Source organism: Parus major, chromosome 1A (genome assembly GCF_001522545.3).
Source record: "Parus major isolate Abel chromosome 1A, Parus_major1.1, whole genome shotgun sequence".
Lineage (NCBI taxonomy): Eukaryota > Metazoa > Chordata > Aves > Passeriformes > Paridae > Parus > Parus major.
Window position 1 is genome coordinate 8674843 of NC_031773.1, and position 19181 is coordinate 8694023.

The 19181-nt window shown below is 35.6% G+C and overlaps 1 protein-coding gene across 7 annotated transcripts in view; it reads left to right on the plus strand.

Moving 5' to 3' along the window:
• PCLO (piccolo presynaptic cytomatrix protein) overlaps positions 1-19181 on the plus strand; it is a 314143-nt gene that overhangs the window by 229450 nt on the left and 65512 nt on the right. For 4 of the 7 annotated variants that reach the window (XM_015627653.3, XM_033514290.1, XM_015627655.3 and 1 more), the window contains exons 12-17: positions 34-101; positions 2636-2847; positions 7738-7788; positions 8658-8788; positions 10388-10414; positions 13810-13903. In XM_015627653.3, the coding sequence (XP_015483139.1) occupies positions 34-101; positions 2636-2847; positions 7738-7788; positions 8658-8788; positions 10388-10414; positions 13810-13903 (583 nt within the window). Of the gene's footprint in view, positions 1-33; positions 102-2635; positions 2848-7737; positions 7789-8657; positions 8789-10387; positions 10415-13809; positions 13904-19181 lie in introns of those variants that run through there. The other 3 variants (XM_015627654.3, XM_015627659.2, XM_015627658.2) reach the window with 3 other exon arrangements.

Consider the following 19181-nt stretch of genomic DNA (forward strand, 5'->3'; position numbering starts at 1 on the left):
CTTTTGTCTCAGGCTTCTAATTGCTTTCTTTAGGGACCTGAACATGCTCTCGGACTCTGAGAATCCCCAGCACCTGGAACTGCATGAGCCAGTAAGGGCAGGTGAGAGACAATAAATTGCTTTGATACCATAGGACCGGATAGCAACTGAAAACTGGATGTGATATTAGCTGGTATATCAGTATTGTAATCTCTGGTAAGGTAGTATGTTAGTATTGTAAGCTCATCCCAAATATTGTCATGGGTAGAAAGGGGACCACGCCTTATAAAAAAAGGCAAGACGAGGCAGAGGCACACAGACAACACCAACTTGGGCAGGAGTGTTGATCTGCTGGAGGGGGGGAAAGCTCTGCAGAGGAGTCTGGGCAGGCTGGATTGATGGGCCAAGGCCAATTGCATGAGATTCATCAAGACAAATTGCCAGGTCCTGTACCTGGGTCACTATAGCCCCAGGCAGCCCTACAGGCTGGGGGCAGAAGGGCCCAGAGGAAAAGTACCTGGGTGTTGGATGCTGTAAACTTTACATGTGATGTGTTGTTGTCCTTTTTTCCTTCTGTTGCCCCTAAAGTTTGCTCTGCCCAGCCCCTGGGTTTGCAGCTGTGTCAATACCCAGCCAGTGAGTTGCTGGTGTCCCCAGGGCCTCGTCTGCCATCCTGTGTCCAAACTTGCAGCACTCTGCTGTCACTCCAGGCCCCTGCTCCTGTAACCTACATTATTAATCTGGAGTCATAAATGCTTCAGTCTGCACAGTGCAATTTCAACTGTGGCTTTATTTTATTATTTTTTTATTATTTATTTATTATTTATTTTATATCAAAGTAAATAAAAATGGGCACTATACCACACCACTATACAAGGAGAAGTGTAACTCAGACAAATTTAGGTCATAGCCATCTGGTCATTAGGCATTTGCTGTTGCAGCCAGAGAGGTTAAAACAAAGCTCCCAGCAACCTGCAGCAAGTCCACATAACTCACAGGTCCTAAGTAAGGCCTATGCTCACAGAACCATAGAATTGTCAGTGTTGGAAAAGACCTCAATGAGAATACCTGTTAGCTTAACACAAGGTTTGTGGCCTGCTATAAGAGACAAAAAAAACATTTACTGGATACAGGGATGCAATAGCAAGTAGTCAGTTTTGTTATATGTGTTCTAAGATGGCAGTGCTTTTGGGGGAATTTCCTGCTATTCAGGCAATACCACAACTTCAGGCTTCAGTCATTGGATGCATCACATCTAAGCTAACTTTGAATCAACATCCACAATCTTACTAGTAATGCAGCCCCTCAGCAAGCTCAGTGCAGATTAAGATTCCTTCACTCACCATTCCACGGCTCTGCTCTGGGTTCTGTGGTTTTGTGGCTGTTCTTTTATTAATCAGTACCTAAATTACCTGGATTGAATCCTCCATTTTCTAACCATGTAAAATTTCCTAGCTATTAATGTATTTACCATCAAGCTACCTTTAGTTGAAAATTTATGTTATTGATAAAAATTGAAAGCAAAGACTAAGTATGACAGAGCCTTGAAGCAGAGCTACCTCCATTTTTTTAATTTGTGAGCAGATTAAAACCACCAAAAACATTGAAAGACACTGAAATCAGTTTTGGAAAGTACAAAAACTAGAATAAAAGAACTTTTTGATTAATGAAAAAACTCAAAATGAGATGGAACAGAAATAAAATATTTCTTTTCATTCTTGCAGGCATGTTTCCTCCTAGTCTGGAAATCTTCTAGTGGTTTCTAAGCTTGAGCAGCTCTGTAGAGTTCTTGCCATTACCTCTGAGGTTTGGCAGACTGTACTTTAGAGAGGAGCAATCTCCATTTTCTCTGAAAGAAAAATGAATTAGCCAAGAAGGCAGGATAAGGCTAAAGTCTTGTTTTAAACCTCTCATACTTCTGAGAACCTGGGAACCAAGCTGTGCCTAGCATCCTCTTAACTCTATTCAGTATAGCATATATGAAACTTAACTTCATTTCTGTGTTAAATAGAAATTTCTGTCTTGAAAGGGTAAATTCCTCCCACTCATTCCTGGGCAGCAGAGAGGGCAGACTCCTACTACAGATGTGTAAAAAAGGTGTGAGTAACAAGGAAAGATGAATCAGGGCTTTTAGTCTTCATTTGCTTACAATTTTTCTTCTTTGATTGATTTGTTTAAGTGAAGTTTTGAGGCTTTTTTCTCTTTATTTTTGTATAAATTATTTCAGGAGCAGTTCTGTTCCTGAATTAAAAAAAGTTAAATGAGATTTAAACCTTTTTACACAAAAGTTTGTATACTTAGTGAAACTGGACCAGTTATTGAATTGAACACAGGCCAGTCTTTAGAACTGTAATTTGCTCCAGTTTGATTCACCATAATCAGCAAAGCCTGTTTTTCTTCACCTAGAAGTACCTCCTCAGAAAGCTTTTTAGGTAAACAGCACTAGTAAGTAGCACTAGCACAGAAAGGTTGGATTTAGGATGTCGATATTCTGGGAGAGATGTCTGTTTTTCATAGGATGCCTTTTGTACCTTCAAAGAATACAGGCAGATGACATGAAAACTTGCAAGGGTTGTTATGCTGTCCCTGTAGCATGGCAAGATGGATTTGGATGTGCTGACAATTATCAATACAAACCTCTCTTGCTTTAATCCAGTAGATAAAGCGAAGTCCCCAGGGGTTGATCCCAAGCAGCTGGCTGCAGAGCTCCAAAAGGTTTCTCTACAGCAGTCGCCTCTGGTTGCTTCTTCAGGAGTGGAAAAGGGATCTCACGTCCACTCTGGCACCGCTTCTGCCACCTCCAGCGCTGTTCCTAGCCCTGGTCAGCCAGGTTCTCCCTCAGTGAGCAAAAAGCGGCACAGCAGCAAGGTAAGAAATTTCAAAGTTATGGAGCAAGAATATTTTGATGTCAGGAAGAAATTGCCTGTTTATTTTATTTAGTATAGCAAGAAATTTCAGCATATCTTTAAAACTCATATCCTGGATAACAATAATTACTGCTGTTAACATATTGAATCTGGACATAAAGAAAGATTACATGCTTTATCCAAGACATTTGTCCATCTCTAAAAAAACCCAACAATATTATTGTTTTTAAACAAAATAACTGTCCTTTACAGCCTTTGTTGCTCTTGCTTTTTCTCTGCATCCTACACGGTGGTGAGGTACCATTTGCACTAAAGAAGCTGATAGTACTAAGACCATAATTTCCCTCTCTGTACTAAACTACTGCTTGAAGTGTTACAAGCTATGAATAATCATAGAAATAGTAAGTAAGTCTATGAAAGCCAGGAAAAGATTGAAAACAAAATTTACCACTAAAATGTGTGTTGTCACTAGCTAATTCCTGTGAATTTGCCAAGCATAATTTCTCATTTTCTTTGCCACACCCTGTGGCAAAGAAATTCTCCTTGTGCATCTGCACACCTAAAAAGGGAAGAGTGGGAATTCAGTAGCATTTTTTCACAGTTGAAACTGAAAACTAGATCATAAAGTCATCTGTCACATTTTTACATTTTGTGTCAAAAAGTCCAGACCTGAAGTGAAACTCAGTTCTGTGAAGACTGCATTTTCTTATGCAATTTGCAAGAATGCTGACTGCCATCCTGAATATCCAGCTCCTGACACACTTACAATGCTTCACTTTGCAAAGTGCTTTCTAAACATTTTTTACACTGCACCTTTATTTTTTTTGGACTGTCAGGTTCCCACTGCATTATATTATAGTTATATTTGTATATATATATAGTTATATTTGTATTTTTGTGCTGCTGGAACTATTCCTGTGATTTGAACAGATGAGTTGATTACTGCATAAACCAGAAAATGGTGCCTGCTCATTTCAGACAGTTCTTCAATATGCCAACATCACTTTCATGTAAGAGGAAATACAACAATCTTTTTAATCCAGAAATTGAGTACAAACTGGGAAGATATTTATTGATCAGTTTGGTTTGGATAGTAATTCTGTTTTGCCACAAGGCCTATAGACTTTCCACAAAGTAATTCAGGTCTTCGAAGTTAATCCATATAGCAATACTTACTGGATCTAACTTCAAGGATGTGGCAGTATTGCTTAATCCTTAGGTCAATAGTTAGATTCACTACAGCATACTCTGGATATTGTATACATTTACATATGAACTAGTTTGCTATGTGCATGATTTTTACCACTGAGAATAGTATGTATCTGAAGTACAGCTCCTGAGACTGGGTGAAACCTGCCATCACAATGCAGGCAGAGAGCAGGGCTCTTAGTGCACCATCTACACTGAAATGTAGAATCACACTCCTAAATTCACAGTGTGTTGAGATCCATAAGTCCTTGCTGTGCAGTATATCCTGGAGAAGTTCCCCATTCTGTCCACTTGAGGAGACTGGGTTCCCAGCAGGTCACCTAAAGTTGGATGCATAAATTTAATTTCCTGCATCACAGAGGACGTAGGATTCTTTTATGAAAATTCAGCTGTAGGCTTGTAAAGATGAAACAAAAAATTCTTAGAGCTAATGTCTTTATGTAGGAGATGCGAAAGTCAGAACTAGTCAGGTAAATATTTAAAACATTCTTTGCTTATTTGTGAAAACCATGTTGAGAGTCATTTCTTTCATAACAAGCATAGCTCTTGTTGACTTGTATAGTTTCTGCTCATTGACTTCAGGCAAAGTTTATAATGGTGTTGAGCTCTGTTAGAAGAGAAAGCTCATCTTTTCTGGAGCTGCTCTTTGCCTTGGGCTGACAGCATTTCTAGGCAGGTTGCAGCCTTGCCAAAATATCATGACAGACTAAATATCCAAACTGCCTAGATCTTGTTTTTGCAACTGTTTTTATTTTTAGAAAGTACTTTTTAAAAGATTTTTGTATAGAATATACACTCTAGAAATGTTGTAGTCTCTGCCATTTTCTGCAGTGCCAATTTTCTCATATTTGATGTTACTACAGAAAGTGATAGTGCATAGTGCATCAAAATCTGGAATTAGCCAGTTTCACCTCATGCTTGAGCATGTGTGATGGAATGATGGCATTACAAAGCAACATCTCTTACACAGGATGTGTGAGTGCATACAGGAGTACCAAAAGTAATTAGGCTGAAATTAGATTAGCCATCACAGCAGAGATTTAACCCTTAGAAGCCTTGAGCTGACAATATCTTGTGGAGACCTGTTTCTTTTGTAGTGTAAAAGCATGATCATTCTATAGTATAGATTACATCCAGGATATAAATTACCTATAGAAACATTTAATATAAAGAATGGATTGTTTATTTTTTCTAAATTGTCAGATCCTTTAGTTCCTACAAAAGTCGACCTTGAAATGCTTTCCCTCTTTACAAATTAATCCTCTCTGAGGCTGTGATAAAGAAAGACAATTTTTTGCACCTCTGCCTCTCAATATGGAACCAGCTTCAAAGTTAGCCCAGCTCTGAGCTTGAGAGGTCTCTTTCAGCTTAAATTTTTCACATTTCTTTAAAATATGTGGGTAATTCTTCAAGATCAGTTTTAGATCTGCTGACATCAGAGAAAACAGAATATTTAATGTATTGAATCACAGCCTTGTAAATTATATGATTCAGCAATTATATGAAGCATAAAAGTGCACATTTATTTTTAAAGACTCCACTTTACAAACTACACCTTAACCACCTTTGGAAGTCTCAATACAAATTCATCATGCCCATTCCCTCCTCTATGAACTCCTCCTACATTATCCATACTCACATTCCATATTACACGACATTTGAAGTGAGCAAACTCATTATTCTTGCTATTCCAACTCATAAAAAATGAGAGCATTTAAACTATCTGGCAGTGATTTTGTAGCCACAGCACAGCTAGCTCCAAGCTATTTTTGGTGTTGTCAGTATTGTCAGTGCTAGTACAGCCTGAGGTCAGAACTATTAAGTATAATAAAATCCATTTGTAGAGGTAAAGTATGAGAAATATAAGCCATTAATGCCCTACTTTGAAAGATTGCATGGTGCTCAGGTAGCTCCCTGTTTTGGCAAAAGAAGTGAAATTCACAGTCTGAATAATCTTGTCAAGGACCTAACAAGTTTTAGGAGTATTTTGCTATCAATCTAAAATTTCATTTCAGATTCAGAACATTTTATACACTATTGATGACTTATTTTAGCTCTTGGATGGATTAAACTTCTTTAAAAGCTCTGTAAGCTACCAAAAGAAGCTGATTATAAAATTTTTCATGAGAATTATTTTTCATATGCAAATGTATTTACAGACAAATTAAGTTTGATTTGGGTTTTTTGCTTTTTTGTTTATTTTTGTTGTGTTTTTCTTGTTGTTAATGGTTTTTTGTTTGGTTTGGTTTGTTTTGGTTTGTTGTTTTTTTTTTTCCTGGTAAAACTTGTGCTCATAAAGAAACGCATCTAGAAGGCAAGGTAAAGCAGGAAACCAAACAAGAATAAGGCCACACAAGACAGTGAATATATCCATGTAACATGCAGATTTGGTCTACTTTACTCCTGTGTTTTCATTGTGATACTCTTTAGCTGAGATTTTTTGAGTCATTTTCTCATGTGTGGAGCTGACTGATTGAGAGGATGTTTTTTCAACACAAACCTGAAAAGTGGAGTGCATCACCTTAACTTCATGCTGTGGTGCAGGAAATGTGGACACTTCACTGATCTACTTTAAAGCAGTTGGTGTCCAGCATCTTAAAAGAGCCTTGGAAGATTTTCTTGAAGTGTAGGGCAGCATAAAAGAGGCAGGTGGGTTTTACTCTTCTCAGAAAGTGATAGAAATGCGAATTACATGGAATAATGTCAGGCATCTGCTCACATCTGGAGGAATAGGAAATGAGGGCTTCCAGACAAGTCTCCAGAGAACAGTGTTTGTCCTTGTTTACACCTTTTGTTTTCTGCATCAACCAAGGAAGCAGATATGGAGAGAATGCAAAAATATTCAAATCCTACTACAGAAACAGAGCTTTCTTGCTTGACTGATGGCTTGCAGATTAGAGGCTGGTCCAGTGTGGCTCAAGGCTGCTAATGTTTAACAGAACAGCATATTCTTGTGAGTTCAGGATTCTAATCAAGTGGTGATATTATTTTCCAGCAACAAAGAGGAGGAACAAAAAAAGTCAGAGAGAAACATTAAGGATTCTATTGCATTTTGTCAAAAACCTAGACAAGAGTAATGATAAAAGAGAGAGGAAGGTGAGGACAGAAAATTTAAGTTTTGTGTTACAGAAAGTGTGGGGAGGAATTTGAAGTGTTGCAGCTAAATTGACTATCAGAAAACACAGAATAAAATAAAAGACTTCATATGAGGTGGCTTGCAACTGTATAATCCACGTACACCCATCACTTAGTTTTAGTACTATTTCCACTCTTTCTACCCACTTTCACCTAAGCTCAGCTTAAATTAGAGTAACTTTTGCCTCTTTCTGCATCATATTGACAGAAATATATGGCTGTATTTATTTGGCATGCTCCTTTCTTTCTCTTGGCAGTATTCAGATTTATTAGACAATGCTAATGCTATGTGTTTTTTTCTCCCCATGCCTCCTTGTGTGCTCGGACTATAAAGATTTGGTGTTGAAGCTGTTTGATTCTGTACCTGCATAAAAGGCTCATCAAAATGGCAGGGCTGGACTTCGAGTTCTGTTGAAATACATAACCATTAGTTTTGACTGTAATAACTCCAGACAGGCTTATTTTAAAATTTGTGGCAATACAGCAGTATAAACTACACCTGTTAAAAAAGTTAACTTTGAAAACCTATGTATTTTTAATCTGGCAGCCCACGGAAACTACAAAGCCTGCTTCCCATCCAATCACTGGAGAAATACAGGTAAATATGTAGTTTTTGCTGTGTAAATTGTTGTTGATACTGGCTGTGTTTTTCCATGAAATAAGTTTGCAGAAAACTATCTTCATCAACTTATTTCTTATTCAACTCCAATCCCTTAATATGTCATTAATGTAAGTCAATGCTTGATTTTTTCACCTGTCTTTAACCTTAGATTATGAAATACAACCAGAAGAATGGAAAATGCTGCAGTTCCCAAAGGGTCTAAAAGGATAGTTACATTCATTCTATTCCTTAATCTTAGGCAACTTACTGTGGTTTCCCTTAGAAATTCTCAGTCTGTTTACACTGAAGCAAGAACCACTGTAGGTTTCTTACAGTGCAGTTTATTTGTTTCCATGCCATACCAAGTTTATGGTTGTCCCCTATGTCAATTGACTTCATCCTTTTAAAACACTCCCAAAGAGAATAGCAGAACAACTGAAGCCTAACTTCCTATAGATTTTTGGGGTTTTTTTCCTCCTTGATTAAACTCTTTTCTATATTATTACTAAGAGCCTTTCCATAGTATTATAATAATCTTGTCAGACTTGACCTCCAAATAGATAGGATGTGTGTAATTAACACTCAATAAACTGGCATGTGTATATATCAGAATAATATCAAGGGTTCAAATTTCCTTTGCTCTTTCCTGATTGGAATGTGGGTGTTTTGCTTTTTTTCAAAGTCCAATGTGATAATCTAGTATCCCATTCTAGTCAGGAAAGAAAGACAGAAATTTCTGAAATGTGTTTATTTGGAGGGAACATAGAGGTCTAAATCTCATTTTATTCAAAGGGTTTAGGGGATATTAAACCACTCAGAAAGTAAAAGTAACAAATAATCCTACTGTGTTTTAATGCATTCACTAGCTTCAAATCAGCTATGACAAACACCTTGGCAACCTTATCATCCACATCCTTCAGGCAAGAAACCTTGCTCCCAGAGACAACAACGGCTATTCAGACCCCTTTGTTAAAGTTTATCTTCTTCCAGGGAGAGGGTAAGTGTAGGACAAATTTTAACTTGAACTTCCTTTCAGTTTAGGTTTACTACATGTCATTAATAAACAGAAATATGAGTTATTGCTATAGAAAATCCAGGTGCAACGCCAGAAAAAACTGTGGATTTTTAATACAGTCAGATCCTATTCCCAGGAGAATATACATACTTTTCTAGTCACCTTAGGAATGGTATCATTACTGTAAATATACTTTTGTGTGTGTGTGTTTGCTTTTAAAAATTAAAATACATACAAAAATGTTTGAAGTAACAACAGTCTCAATGGAAATATACTAAATAGGTGCAATAATTTCTGAAATTCAGAAAGCTGCAAGTTTAGCATGGACTGGTTACTTCAGCTAAAAAATCTGAATTTAGGATTGATTTTCAAACTAGCAAAATTAAAGTACCTGAGTTAAATTTAAGGTTGAAGTATAATACAAAATCCAAAAAATAATGGTCAGAAAAAAAATCTCTCCATATGTATTTTATGGCACTTTTTTTAAGAGTGAAGATATGGTTTTGGAAATACCACTAATTTTGTGTCTAATGACTGTCCAAGTCACTAATTGCTTTTTCACAGATCACTGATTTTTTTGACTCTGTAATTACAAACAGCTCATTATTACCTCCTTTAAAAGATATGTTTCTGTATCAGCAATATTATAACTATTTTTTGCCCTAATGTTACAGAATGTCATGTATACAGAGACTGCATAAGAATACATGGTTACAATACTGCTGCTGATTTCAGTGACACAGTAGATATATCTGAAATTAAGCTGGTGGATCAGTCTCAATATTGCAGACAGATTCCTGCAAACTCCTGTGCTTGCATAATAATACTCATGCTAAAAGGCTCTTAGGATAGAACAATACAAATAAAAATCTGCACTTCTTTTCTACTCAGACTAACAGGAAAGTGGATGCTCAGGTCACAGTTCACCATTTGGCATATGGGCAAGCACCACTAAATGCACGAGTGGTACAAATAAAGGCATGCATTTTATTTTGTGGCTTTCTAATTCCAGCTACACAATACTCAATATTGTTCAGTAGCACAGGGCCCAAAACTATTACTGAATGTAAGGGAAAGAGGTGCTAAAGCTTCAGAGGTTTTTAAATGAACCAGAGACTCTTGTAAAATATTTGTCAAATCAATCTCAGTTGGAATTTTGCAGGTACATTCACTGATATAGAAATAAGACTTTGAACTAAAGGCATGTTCATCCTATAAGGTATCAGTTTAAACTTGTCGACTAAGTAATGAAGAATTGGATTTTAGTTTGGATTTTAGTTTTGATTATTTTAAAGCATGCCACTGTTGCAGTTTTGCACGTAACTTGTGCCTTAAGGGAATTATCAAAAAGCAGAGCTTCTTAAAATCCCAGGCTTGTTTCTGAAATTAGAAACTTGGGTTGCTACTGAGTAACTTTTATTTGTAATTTAGTCCATGTTATACTTACTCATCCTAATACCTCTATTTCCTTTGATTCTGATACTAGAAACTACCCATTATTCATGTTTTCTTCCATCTGTTCCCATTTTCTCTTACACTGCTTCCTCTGCGTTCCTAACTCTGTAAATTCTGGATATGCAGACAAGTCATGGTTGTCCAAAACGCCAGGTAGAGTGCACTATCTTCCAACTTTATTCTTTCTTTTTTTGTATGCATGAATGAGACAATGAGCCTGTACATAGAACTGCAGTTTTCTCTTGAGTTCTGATGGCATGAAACTGTGGAATGGTTTTGTATTTCATTTACTGATTAGGTCATTTTGAGGAGCTGGAAACAAGTAGTTAATGCTCCTTGGTGATTATTCTAAGGCCAAACTCTGACAACAAGCAAAATGTCTTTTGAAGAATTTAGTTCAGAGATATCTAAAACTTCATTCTCACTCACTGAAAGCTGAAAAATAATTAACTGTGAACCTGTATCAAGATTTTGAATGGTGTTACTGCAAAGAGAAAAATGTTCCGTTTGGTAAAGAAATTTAATATTTTTCTCTATTTTCTTGTATAGTTTATAGACTTTAAAGCCAGGTATAAATCTAAATAATTGCCCAGATGGACAGTGAAATCTGCTTGACCATATAAGTGGTTATTTATGGTAAACAAACTTAAAATTTAATAATTGAAATTAGGAGTGCTTTGTTTGTCCTGGAAAAATAAGGCAGAGCCCAGTTCTCAACATATGCTAATATCAGCCCAGGCTAAGCACATAAGAAATAGTCCAACCCCAGTTTTAAATTTGTTTAAAAGTAATACCCTGACTAAACAAGTGAGCAGATTAATTCCAATAAACAGATTTCTATCATTTGTCTCTTTTTTAATTGCTAACATTATTCAATTAATGTGTTAAAATTACACATCTCATATGTGTATTCTATTACACATTTTAACACATTCTATTATGCTTTTTTCATTGTACTTAATACATTGTATTATATATTAATAAATTATAATTTAGGAATCAGAGAGAAAATATAAATAAAGGAGTTTCTATTTTTTCACACAGTATACTCTTTGAATTTCAAATGCAAATTATTTCATATTAAGTGACATACCAATGATTGGTTTAATGAATGCATTTAATTAAAGCATCTTCATCTGTTAGTCTGTTAGTTGTTAATCTGTTAATTGTTAATCTGTTAATTATTAATCCGTTAATTACTGGGGGGAATCAGGATTATGAATTTAATGTATTTGCCAGATCCTTCCCTTCAGAGCCCTAGAAACCTTCATCTGCCATCCAGTTTAGCCTGGTTCTGCACCTCCCTAGGAGAGGTGAAGGTCTCCTGTCTCCCTGTGCAACAGACACAGACCACAGATTACACGGATGTGGGTTCAGCTCACCCTTACAGTTTAGATCCAAATATTCCATGGACTTCACTGGAAATATTTCAGAACTGCCTTGTTAACAATTTCATCTTTTGCAAGCTCTGAACTCAACACTGCATGAATCACCTTCTCACATACTTCAAAAAAGAATCAGAGATTTTGAAAAGGTGATGAAGTTCTGCTATTGCAAAAGGAGATCCAAGAGAGAAAGGGAATGTTAGCATCGTTTTCTTGGCCAAGTGCACAAAGGATTCTTTCCCCCTTTCTTCAAGAAATGAAAGTATATCAGTCCCCAAAACCAGTAGGTCCTAGGACATCTAAACAGGATGTTCTAGGTAGGGGATGCTTTTCTCATACCAGAATGTGGGAAAAGAATGCTAAGGTGCTTTACAATTTTAACTGCACTACTTAATACTATTTGCCATCAAAATCTCATTTCAAAATGGATCCAGATTTTGTATTTCAGCTTTCTTTCCAAGATATGCAAAGAAATAGATTTTTTTAAGGTTCTTTTTCATATGCTCTTGGTCCCCCTAGATTTTAACTCACCCTTACCATTCTGTGCTACTGCTGATAGAACTCACTGAACTCTGGAGAGCTGTTGCTTTCTTTTCATAAGCAGAGGTGAACAGATACTTTGTTTCACAGGTCCTGAAACTCTTCACCTTTTTCAATAAACTAAAAGACAGTGGATAGCAAGATTTTCAAAAAAATAAGTAGAAATACACAGAAGGACTAGATGAAAAAATGAGAGGAAAAATAGCTGCAAATCCCTTTCACTTTGAGATATCAGGCTAGTAGGAATCTTGAATAGAGCCACCCCATTTTGGAGAATAAAGCCACTCTGCTACCCAGATTAATTAGATCACTGCACAGAAAAATTGAGTTTATAGAGTGAAACTGCTGGTGCTGAAGTCCCAGTATTGACATATGTGTGCCAGTAAGGCTTGTGTATCTTTCACATAAACATAAATCAGAACTGTTCCAACCTGGTACCAGGTATGCTACATCATTAGTGACTGGTTGATTAAATATCTTCCTGAGTGATCCTTCTCAGTTTATCTCATATGAAAGGAATTAGTACATTAGGTCTGGGACCATGCCACAGTGTGAACCAAAACAGTTAATTCAGAAGTGAGAATAGAACACTACCAAAAGTTATTGTAGGGCAACCACAAAGGAGTCTAATATGGCATATACAAGTTGTTTTGTACCATTTTGTCTTAGTGCTGGAGAACAGTCCTGGGAACATTTTGTTTTGTATTAGATGTAGCAGATATATATGTGCAGACTGACAAAAAGAGTTTCTTTACCTTAAATCTTGTGGGTTTTTCAAAGTATTAAAAGATTCTCATGTTCTCCTACCCAGCTTTTTTGAGTTAAATTTAAATTAACTCAAAATTTATGTTAAATTAAAATTGGAATGAAAGCAAATCTAACATCAAAGCTCACAGAGCTAGATGAGTCCATGTTCTGTTTAAGATTAGTGTATTGCTTTCTCCACACTCAGGAAATGTAAAGTACAATATAAAGCATTAGTGAATCCTTTTAAAAATAGATTATGCAGCCAAACCTTTGTTCTTGGCTATTGACAAAAAAAAAAGAAGTCATGATCCTGATGCCCTTTACGTTTCTTTCCAGTACAGTTAGAGGATAGGCAGAGAACAGGATCAATAAGAAATTAGCATTTCAATCATTAACAGGATATTGGTTACTTTATGGCATTCATTAAATGTGTTTGTGAGATGGAATTCCTGTAATTAGAGATTGCAACCTATAAATATAATGAATCTGTGCTACTTTAAAGTGCTAATGGGTCATGGAAAAGAAATCAATGCATTATCACCGCAATTTAGAATCAGAGCCCAGTATCTACAATGAGAGGACAAAGTCTATGTGCATGTGCTGACTGATACTTTATCTTGAAATGGTTTTAGGCAGAGCAAGCCTGCTTAAAGTCAGGAGATGTTTTAAAAACTATCTCAGAAAAACATACCAAAGAAAACATCCCAAAGGCTGTCATTGTCCTCTCATAACCCTGAATTCTTGCAGAAATGGGAGATACAGTTCTTTTCTTTTTCTGGTTTTTAGTTTGTTGGTGTTTTTGGGTTTCTTTTGTATTAAAGCAAAAAGAAACAAAAGATCACTAATGTAATGTTTTGTTCTTTTGTTCAAATTCAGTGCTGAGTACAAGCGGAGAACTAAGTACATACAGAAAAGCCTGAATCCTGAGTGGAATCAGACAGTCATTTACAAAAATATCTCCATGGAGCAGGTGCGTGACTGGTGGTGCTCTTCAGTGCTATTTGTTGCTTTATTATTTGCATGGTCTGCAGTGCTCACTGTGAAGGGAGCAGTGCTGCTGGCAATTCTCTGACCCCCTGGAAAAATCTTGCCAGATTTAGGAGAAATTCAGAATTCTTTCCTTGCCTCTGATAGAGCTTACTATGGAATTACACTTCTCTTGCCCTTCTACCCATTAAATTGGTAATTTGTGGGGTTTACATTCATAATCATGTTATAGGTACAGATATGACAATTTTAAAAAATATAATGGAACAAATTAATAAGGGAATAAATTAATACATAAGTTTCTGAAGTAGATGCAAAAATCAGTCACTCTTTGGTCCAAAAGCCATGTAAACTTACACAAAGCACATTTCCTACCATTTTTTATATTAAAATATTTATAAAATATAGATAGATATTTCAGATTTATCAGCAATTTATATCAATATATTGAGATATGAATCATATGAAAAAAATTAGAAGATATTTGATTTCCTTGTCATTGAAAGATTTAACTCACATCTGGGAAGGATGTCTGCAGAGTCTTCTCTGTTTCTTGGTGGCTTCCTAACTCCAACTGTGCCTCTGAAGCAGTATGAAGCAATTGAGTCCTCTACTCCTTCAGCTCTCCTCATAAAGAACTTTTTACCAACTTGAAAAAGATATAATGGGCAAAATAATGATTGGCTCATTTTTTTTAAATTATGAAGTATATTTTATAGAGTACTGGATTTGCATGCGATCCTGAAGCTTTTTGCCTTTCTTTCTGTTTTGTTCTTGATACTTTCAACTTCACTTTACAATGCCATTTAATCTTTCAGTACTTTTTAAAAAGCCCAGAATAACCAGGCTCTTCAGTGAATAGATTTCCCAATGCTTTTAATATTCTTCTCCATCACAACCCCAAGACCTCAATACAATCTTCCCAATTTAAAATTTAGTTTTTCTTTCTTCTTATTCATTGAGAGGAATGTAGATTAAGATACTCATTTTTGCATGGAATAAAACCCTTCCCACAGAGGGATTTGCCTTGTTGCTCATGTGATCTACATGTGCTTAACAGACAGTAGCTCAGATTTACTTCAGAGGTGGTGCTGTGGTTTTATGGGTTTTCTCATTGCTTCATGCAGACTTTTATAAATGATAGCTCTTTGACAATTAAATCTTCAGAAAAAAACCTCACTGATGTTTGCCTAGATGCAATAGAAACCCAAAATCTTCTTGGATTGGCCAAAGGGTTTGATAAGTCTTTACAATATTTCCAAATTCAGCTTTTCATCTAAGAAAGATTCTTCAGCTTTCCTAATTTGCTTGTGGGTTCTGCTGTGGCATGTCACAGAGCTGTTATTAAGAGTTCTGGGGTGTTGTAAATTCAATGGCTGTTTGGTGCCTTGCAAACAGATAACGATATCAATTTAAGATTTCTTGGACACTTATTTTGATGATAAAAACATCTTAGATCTTTGATGTCAGTATTTGGACCCTTGTTTGATGAAATTTTAGTTTGTATGTTCAATGCTTTGCATTTTTGCTTTCTATTTGCAAATCCCCTCCTTTTCCCTTCTTCTGAGACTGCTATGCAGTGTTTATGGTTTTAAGTGTGTAAATTTCATTTGAGCACCACATATCTTTTATATTTTGGTGTCTTGTCACACAGAATTGTGTGCAGAGAACACTGTTTACTTCCATACCTTTCCATGGCTTGTATCTACTGCTAAGATACCAGGGTGTGTGACTTTTCTCCTACAAAATTCCATGCCTTGACTTAGAGAATCTACAGAAAACCACATTTCCAAATCAGAAATAATTCAATGCTGATGATAAGTCTGAAGAACTCTCACCATGCAAGAGACCATCATTTGTACTCAACTCTCGCAAATCTATATTTCAAAATAACTACAGATATAAATAGAAATACAAGACAATAATTGCATTAGACTGAGAATGAGTGTTCTGTTCACCAAACAAACAGAACTGTTACACAAGCACACACTTTTACACAGAGCTAGCAGTCACATTCAAACATAAATTCATGAATTTTTATAAATAATATTTCTTCAAAGAAACATTTCCTTTCCCCCATGCTTTTTTCTCTCCATCAAAGCATGCCCTGCTTGCAGACAGAAAATAAGTATTATTAAATATTTCCTAATATAGGTCTTTTAACGTCACTGTCTAGACTTTAGCTGCTTGTACAATTTTTTATTTTCCTTTCTCTTTCATAAACTAGCTGAAATTAAAGTGAAAATAATTATGGAAAATAGATCACTCTTTGAAACGAAACAGAGTTTTTCAAGGTCAAAATGATTAGTTTTATCACATTTATAGCAAATATTACTTTGACAGTTCGAGAAAAAATAAATTAAACTGTGAATATTTAGTAATTTAAAGGTTTTGTTAAGAAATAAAGTGGAAATAGTTACAATTTGAGAGGAATACTGAGTACAAATATTGCAAAAGTTGTGCAGTAATTGTGAACCCAAGTCCAATACCCACTCAGAGCAAGAAAAAAAGCATTAGAATCATTTAAGGAGAAGATGATAAAAGTTCTGTTGCTGGTGAGGCCATACTGCATGACCACACTGTAAGGTGGGGCTTTCTTTGCCTCAGTCTCTTACTTGCCAGAAAGCAAAGAAAAACATTTACTTATATGAAATAATTCCATAAAGCAAATAGTTTTGCTGTAACTTATGTTTGTAATTTGAAGGTAACATATTTAGAAAAAATTATATTTTCAAAATCCTTGAGTGATGTGGAAGCCAATTCCCAAAAGTAATGAAATCTTTTGTATGCATCAGTAAGATGTTGGTATTAAAATCTTGATATCTAGGACAAAAGAAAGTTCCTAAATGTTTATACAAAGTCTTTTTGTCCTCCCACATAACAAAGTACATCAATATAAAGAAAAGAAGAATAAAATGTTAAATATGAATGTAAAAAAAAAAAGTGTAATGGATTACAATAATTTCTACTCATCAAACATCCTGACTGAAATTACAATATTTAGTATTATTTCTGAAATAATTATAGTAATATGCTTTTAACATAGAGGAAAAACAAGCTGCATTAAAAATACTTCTTTCCTAATTCAAATCCTAGCATGAAATTTTCAAGTAATATGTGTTAAATATTTTAAGTAGTTCATATTTAGCTACAGAGGCAGACACTATCCATAATTTCCAGACATTTGAAAGCAGAAAGAAGCCCATCTGTACCTGTGGGGTTGGTTATGCCTTCCATAAGAGGCAATATTTTTCACATTGGCTGTTCTTCAAATTCCTTAATTTTCTTTAAAATATGGCTGCCAATAGACAGCCTAAGGATAACTGGAGTTCACATACAGTAATATGCTTCTAGATGGATTTTTATTTATTTTATTTTATTGTTACTTTTTCTTCTACAATGCTAAGGCTGAAATCAGTAATTGTTTGGTAACACTTTCTTCAGGGTATGTTTGGAACTCAGATGATGTTTGCAATATGCAGAAACTGAATTCCTACTTTAGTGACACTCATTTCCATTGTCCACCTGCAGAAAGCCATGGTCAGACACATAGAGGGTTCCTGCAACCATTTCAGTATATCTGTCTGTTATATTCCTGATGAGCATCTGAACTTATGGATTCACAACCTAAAACTGATTGATATAAGGCAGAATCCTACATTGCTGTGATGGTAAAATGTCTGCTTTGAAAATCAGCAACCATTTAGCGCCTTTGCCACCATAGTGCTACGTAGATATATCTTCAGAAAAGTAGATTTTCCTCTGCTTTGAAACTCATTTCGTGCACTCTGCCTATTAGAGGTATTTCCATGATTTTTCATTGTCATAATATTTTATAAAAGCTTTATTAATCTAAAAGGCTTAAAATAGATTTTGCAAAGTAAAGAGTACTGTAATTTTTCATCACAGTTTTATTATCACGCTATTGAGAAGAAGTTAGCAAAGTATGGTTGCAGTTACTTGAAAATCTCTTCTATTTTCCCCTTACTACCAAAAATTCTTTAAACCTTAGGGGTTTTTTTCCCTATTTCCTGGATCTATACATTCTTCTCTCTGTCCTTGCACAGTCACCAAGAAGAAAGCCCCTCTCAAAATAGCAACAATGGTGACAATACATTTCTGAAATGTATTTGTGCTGTCCCTTTTTTAGTTGGTAAAAATACATATACTTAATTTAGCACCTAGCAGAAAATTGTATCATCCAGGAAGCCAAAAGCATCATGGACCAAAGGATGCTCAGCTCAATTTTCAGATTATTCTTCATGTTGCTGTTCCAGTAGTGTCTTGGAACAGCAAAGAAAAAGTTTTATTCAGTCAAGGAAATCAGCTTTAGAAATATTCTGTAAACAATATTCAAAAAGTAATTTTTTTGTTCAAATTTAACTTTCATTTTTGCAGGATATTTTTAACAGAATGTTTAAGAAGAATATTGTTTAATTATGTAAGAAAAAAACCAGAATGATTAAATAATTGCTCTTGGATATTTTTTAAAAATATCTTAGATTTCAAGTTGTGCTGTTGCATGCTTAAAGAGTATGTTGTTGATACTAAAAATAGTTTAATTCCCCTTTGTGTGGGCTTTCCAGGATATGATGATTTAAATTTTTTTTTCATAGACATTGGCTTTGCATAGTTGCGCATTTTTCTAAAGTTAGTTGGGAGCAGATGATATTCTGAATACATAGTAATGAGATTAAATTATCACTTAAAGGCATTTGTAATTTATTAGGAACTGTCTTAGTCTGTTGCTGTACTAAACCAAGGGGCAGCGGAGGAAAATTGATGAGATCTTGGTGCTAATAACGCCAAAGTCGTGGGTTCCATCCTGGATGTACAGACCAGCCACTTGATGGTTCTTGTGAGTCACTCCCAACTCAGAATATCCTGTGGTTCTGTAAATAGCCAAGAGTGCTTTCATTGCAAGGATATGCAATGTGTACAATAATTGGCATGGCTTATTTTGAGCAATGTCTTGATCCTTTGCGGCCCCTCTGTGTCCAGCAGCCAGTTAATAAAGCAGTGAGTGACAGGTTGCTTCTGTTAGGATGGTGACCTCAACTATCACATAAGAATTCTTCTTCTGAATTCTTTCATTCAAGTATATGAAGATTCCTCTTTTCCTCAGTAATGCTTGCATTCTTCATTTATAACTTCTTAGCCTGATTTTCCAGACAATCCACAGGATTCTGTCCTCTCTTTCAAGCCACATGAATTTATTACTGACTTTCCAGACACCTTGCAGCTTTTTGCCCTAGCATGCA